We start from the raw sequence: 6,381 nt of genomic DNA, 5'->3' as shown, positions 1-6,381 counted from the left end.
TCAACAGGTATAGGAGGTCGATAAGCCACGTCTCCTTACCTAATTCAGACCTTCCCACTGAAAACAATCAATGTGCAAGCAGAATTTCTATTTAATTGAATTATTTTTGAATGTATGAGAGGGGGTTACCACTTAAAGTCGTCCTTTTGGTAAAATGTACTTTTTTTTAAATGAAGAATCACTCAGTAATTTATCTTTTGCACTGACACAGATTTTCATCAATTCTTTTTTTTTTTTTTTTAAAACCAGAACATGTATTGTGTGACTAATCATCGAAATCCTTAAGATGAACTAAATGGTGCAACCACTGCCCTCTTGGGTTTAGGTGTTGTTCCTTCACAGAATCCTTGCCTGAATTTGAGGTACAAAATTCTTGGGTGCCTCGTTGGACCAGTCCCAGGGGTATTTCATTATTTAGCCTTGGCACTTCAGCTATACTTTTTCTTTCCTTTGGCAGGATCACCACATTTACCACAGGTCGACTCCTGAAGGTAGCAGGCCTTAGGGCCACAGTGGCAGCACAACGTGTGCATCTTACTGCAACACTTTCCAAATGACAACCCCTTCGTCATCTTGTTTTCTGCATTGGAGACCAAAGAGCTCGTCAATTCATTTTGTTGGAAATGTGGGACACTTGTAATTTTACTATTCTTTCTGAATTTGGAGCCAAAATTTCAAAATCATTTTCCCAGAAATCCTAAAAGTTCTTGAAATCTTACTCTGGTTGTTTAGCATAAGGAAACTGACACTATCTAATCCATTTCTAAAACCACTAAATTGCAAACAAATCCTCTTAAAAGTTAGAAAGATGTAACGTTTTCGTTTAAAAATATAAATACTATTGGGGCATCTGGGTGGATCAGTTGATTAAGCATCTGACTTCGGCTCAGGTCGTGATCTCATGGCTCGCGTTTGAGCCCCAAGTCGGGCTCTTTGCTGACTGTTCACAGCCTGGAGCCTGCTTCAGTTTCTGTGTCTCCCTCTCTCCCAGCCCTCCCCACCTCTCTCTCAAAAATAAACATTAGAAAAAAAAAATTTAAATATAAATACTGTCCAATTAACATAAATACTGGAGACAACCTATGATTTCCAAAAAATCTTCGTGGAAATACTTTTCCAGTGTATTTACTAGCCCCATCCCCTGAAAATAATTTAAATCTCTCATTTCAAGTGTTTTTAATTAATATTATGTTCTAGCTCCCTTAGGAAATAACTTTTGAAATATAAAATGAATTATGTCACCTGTATTAAAACAAGAATCATTTTTGTTTTTTTAAAACAGGCTTCTGAATATAAGCTACAGCTGCAGTAATCTTTTGCCCAACCCCCCCCCCACCACCTCAAAAATCCTCATAGATATCAGCCTTCAGGAAAGTTCCTCTATAGCAACCTGTGGCCTGCTCACAAACCTTAATTAGTTTGAGAGATCATGACACAGACCCTCTTCAAACTGGATAGGAGTGGTAGCTCTCTGCAGAGAAACAGAGCAAGCTTTTGTACCAGGTAATTTAAGGAGCAGCAACAGGCTAATATGTAGACAAGAGAGGGTAGAGCATGTGGTGTGGTTCTCAGCAGAACGGCAGGCCTCTAATGAGGCCCAGTAGTGGATAGCAGCTGGTAAACTTGGGGCTCAAAATAGGAGGCTCGGAGGGCCTTTATTTGCTAACAAAAGACTGCAAATTGCTCAAAGGCCTGAGGAGGCAATGAGAACATGTTCATATGGTGAGCCAGCATATAAAATTTTGAAAACAAATATTACAATATATGAATTTACATTGCAATGAGAATCAGAAGGGTTCCATGATTGTGGACATTTCAGTAAGAATAGGTACAAAAGTTGACTATTAAATTTTGTATAAGAAAATCACCACCTGCTCTCTGTCTGTTCTGGAATACCCAGACTGAAATGCACGCAGTGAGTGTTGTAACCATTTGTATGGCCATGCCGTGCATTCTGTCTGCAACCCCAGACAAATGACAATGAAAGCATGATGTGTTTTATAGAGTGTTACAAAATTAATGGAATTCATGCATGATGGAATTAATTCCCAGATACTCAACAATAAATTAATAATATGACAATCATATAAACCAGAAGAGAAAGCTCAAATCTCTTGTGATACAAGCTGGAGACCAAGACTGACCCATACCTTAAGGATTGATCCTAAACAGGTTCTTGTAGATCCTTTGCACAGTTTGTTTTTGAATAGCTAGCATAAATCTCAGTAGGCTTCCACAGGCTGGGAAGCACAACCAGGGACTCCCAAAGGACAACCACCCATATGAATACTAAATACATACCATTTGGTTAAATATTGAACTTGTTCACTTGTCATTTCCGAACACCACTCTGAGAAATCTCAGAAGTTTGTTTCTACAATTCAGTGTCTCTTGAGAAAAAAATTTTCAGTGATTAAAAAAAAAAAAAGTACCAGTATAAGCAGTAATCCTTTAAGTAAAAGGAGAGTTCTTCTGGCATCCATTACAGATCCAAAGTAGAAAGGAGAATCAGGCTTAAAAACATATGTCACAAGTCATGCTTCTTCCATTCTCTTATGATAATCTGAACCTCTCATTAATTGCAGAGAAACCCCCTTAGCAATTTCTAACACAAGTCATAAATGCAGGGCTTTATTATTCTGTGGACGTCTTTGAACCATTCTAATTGTGATCCCTTGATTTATAACTGGGGGTTGTTTTTGACTCACATTTTTCCCATCCTCCTCACATCTTCTTCGTCATGTTTTTCCAATCCTTCATCTGAAAGATGTCTCACTTTGTAGTCATACTTCAGTTCAGATCACACCATCGCAGCTCTGGATCAGTGTTGAAAGGACAAGCTACTACCTGCCCAACTTGGTCCCCATCTTGTTGATGGAGTTCAGCTCCTCCGTGCCTCAAACTCTGTATTAACCAAGAGCCTTATTTCCTGAAGATCTTTCTAACTTCAAAGCCTTCCGCCAATCATTCTCAAGTCCACACCTGGTATTTCCTGCAAGCATTACTCCCCCAGCAACCCTCCACTTCTTCATGGAAGTTCCTCATCCCTGCTCCAACTATCTCCGTACCCTGACTCATACCATCTCCCGTGTAATTGTTTCCTCATTGTTGCACACGCATTTTGGTCCCTATGCTAGACTGTAGGCAGAAAATGAATTTTCTGCTGGCACTCAAGTAATTTAACAAATGTGTATAGAGAGCACTGAATGAATCAAGTACAATGTTGTTAATTCCTGGTAATCCAGATATGCACATTTGAAATGCACGTTACAACCCATATATCAGATATAATTTTTAAAGTTTCTTCCTCCTCTTCTTGAACAGGTAACACTAAACAGTTACCTTGTATTTTTTTAATGACTTAGACACTTACACCACTAATATATGTCTTGTGTTGTCAAATACACAGTGTCCCACTATACTGAATATAAGGCTATTTGTCCTGACATTACGTATTGATGGAACTACAAAAAAAAATTTTTCAATAAAGTTTCTTCCTCCATTTGGGATGATTCATGCCATAGCCCTCTGTCCATTGGAGAATATAACTACATTTATCCAAACAATGACTAATTCCTTCACCTCACCCAATATGTACACATACATTCAACCACTCTCTCTCTCTCTCTCCCCTCTCCCTCAACTATACAACTCATTAAACCATATTCACTGTTCACAATATTACCTGTAACCACCTCACTAGAAATTGTCTCATCAGCCATCGGTGAATAAGGTAAGTATTTGACCAGCAGAAAATGTGAGCAATAATTAACTTAGGGGAAGAGGCTAAGGACGTGTAGGTTCACTCTTTCCTCTTCACACCATGTACTCCCTGCCCAGGCAGAGACTGACTACATTCCTGATAAATCTTGGTGTCCATGACATATCATGAGGAAGAATCCTGAGATCCAAAGACAGTTTATTGTTATAAATTATGTACACAGAAAGCTGATATTTCCAACTAGGATATTTTTTCCTGTTTTCACTCATCATTACTACTACAAACACAAATTCTTATTTATAATTATGCCATCGTAAACTGATAAGACCCTTTGTTTCTGATTTGCTTTAGCAAATGGCTGCAGAAGCAGAGTGCACAAGCCAGCAACTGTCCCTTGGCTGCCATTTCAGACCCAGCCCCCCACCACCCACTCTCCCTCAACACAGCCCTCTTCAAATCCTGATGAGCTGAGCCCATCAAAAGTCTCCAGTGTATGATGCTCATTCAATTACAAAGTCCATTCGATGTTATTATGGATCATAATGAAAATACCTGCCTCGGGCTAGAGGAGTGGTCTGGTCAGAAGTGAGAGAATAGGAGCCACTCGGCAGGGGCCAAGCAGAGCACCAGGCAGCCAGGGTTGGTGGCCCTAGGGGTCAGCCATTTGTCACAACCTGCAGTCAGTGAGCTTCTGGCGACATTACCTAACCACCTACACACCACACCACAGTTCCCCTACTGACAGATGGAGCCCTTGGTTAAAATATTCCTGGGCTTTTGGTAAAAAGAGTTATGCTTGGTTTTCACATTAGCAATTTGCTTTAACCCATAACATGATCATTTCTAAGATTGATTTTGCTCAGCGATAGTCTTTTAATGCCAAATTTTACTAGGAAATCCCAAAACTAATGAGCATGACCACGGAGTTATTAGCTTTACTCCAGTGATAAGGATAACACTCCTTGCAGACATCTTCTGTGTGTATGAGTGCTCAGACCCCACTTATACTTGGAAATAAGATTGCTAAGCATACTCTTACTCATATACTAGTTAGAAAACCCCATTGTGTATAACACAATTATCATTACTTTTTCAATTTCTTTTCTTCCTAACTGGATAAGAAACTCTGAGGAAAGGGACAAGAATCACCTCTTGTTTTGCTTATCAACACATGCCCAGCCCCAAAGATGATGCCTGCCCATGAAAAAGGATATTTGCTGAATAAATAGTTACACTCTGTAAGTGACATATTAACCTCAATCCTCATTGCTTATTATCAGGACACCTGTGTCCAGCATTTGGCTATAAGGCAATGATTCTCAGTGTTGCTTAGCTTAGAATCTAGTAGAACAAATCATCACCAAAAACTATACCTTCTTCAACTATATATAGAGAGAGACAGAGACAGAGAGAGACAGATGCACACACACACACACACACACACACAGCACACAGAGAGAGAGAGAGAGAGAGAGAGAGAGAGAGAGAGAGAGAGAGAGAGAAAGCAATTAAAACCAGGAAAATCCCAAGGCAATAAACAATCTCACCCATGCCACTTCAGCCTTCTGTATTGTGATCTTTTTAAATGTTTTCCTCCTTGCTTCCTTTGGGTCTTCACAAAGATAAATTGTTCTTGCCATCCTTTAGGAAGTTATCCAGCCTGAGTTGAGTCTATGTGTGAATACATAGACTGAATACAGAGATGCATCTCTGACCTTTTTTGGCCTCAAAGTTCACATTTGGCAATACCAAAGCCCTTGTAATTCATACCTCCATGCCTTCATCCATAATCTTTCCTCTGCCTAGGAAACCTACCCTTAATACCATGCCCCTCTTCATTTGTTACTTTACTCTTGTCCTTCAAGTCACAAGTCACTTCCTCCAGGAAGCCTTCCTTGACTGCCCTATGCTGGATATGGCAACCCTATAACTTATACCTCTCATAGAACACTGTGCTACCTTTATCATCGCATACCACATTACATTGAAATGATCCATTTATTTGCCTGTAGTCCCCTAGATTATTAACTCTGAAAGTGCAGGGACACAATGTCTTATTCTTCTTTTTTTTTTTTTTTAATTTTTTTTTTCAACGTTTATTTATTTTTGGGACAGAGAGAGACAGAGCATGAACGGGGGAGGGGCAGAGAGAGAGGGAGACACAGAATCGGAAACAGGCTCCAGGCTCTGAGCAGTCAGCACAGAGCCCGACGCGGGGCTCGAACTCACGGACCGCGAGATCGTGACCTGGCTGAAGTCGGACGCTTAACCGACTGCGCCACCCAGGCGCCCCCACAATGTCTTATTCTTCTAATGTCCTCAGTTCCTAACACAATGCTGGACAAAGGGTAAGCTCTTGATAAATGTGTAATGAACCAATCAGACCAATATCCCTTGCTTAGGAAAGGCAAAGATAGTAAGGCAGGGGCACATCCATGGACAATACGCTCACCTGGAGAAGCGGCTGGTCATGAGTAACAAACAATGAAGTCGTGGTAAATCAGGGTAAGGCCAAAGAGGTTCTGAAGGCCCCGTATGGGCAATGAGATTCTGAAGGGAGCAAGGAAGAGGGACAGAGGACAATGGCCCTGACTCTTTTTTGAATTAATTAATTAAGTAATTAATTACTTTTAAGTAGGCTCCACACCCAGCATGGGGTT

At 40.3% G+C, this 6,381-nt stretch overlaps 1 protein-coding gene across 1 annotated transcript; it reads right to left on the bottom strand.

The window, feature by feature from the left end:
* Positions 1–225: 225 nt before the first annotated feature.
* Positions 226–572, bottom strand: LOC115513380 (60S ribosomal protein L37-like). The gene is given in 1 exon segment (XM_032593319.1): positions 226–572. A coding segment is annotated over 1 exon segment (291 nt). The 3' UTR covers positions 226–281.
* Positions 573–6,381: the final 5,809 nt, after the last annotated feature.

The sequence above is a fragment of the Lynx canadensis genome, chromosome B2 (genome assembly GCF_007474595.2).
Source record: "Lynx canadensis isolate LIC74 chromosome B2, mLynCan4.pri.v2, whole genome shotgun sequence".
NCBI classification, from domain to species: domain Eukaryota; kingdom Metazoa; phylum Chordata; class Mammalia; order Carnivora; family Felidae; genus Lynx; species Lynx canadensis.
This window is presented reverse-complemented; position numbering and strand designations above follow the sequence as displayed.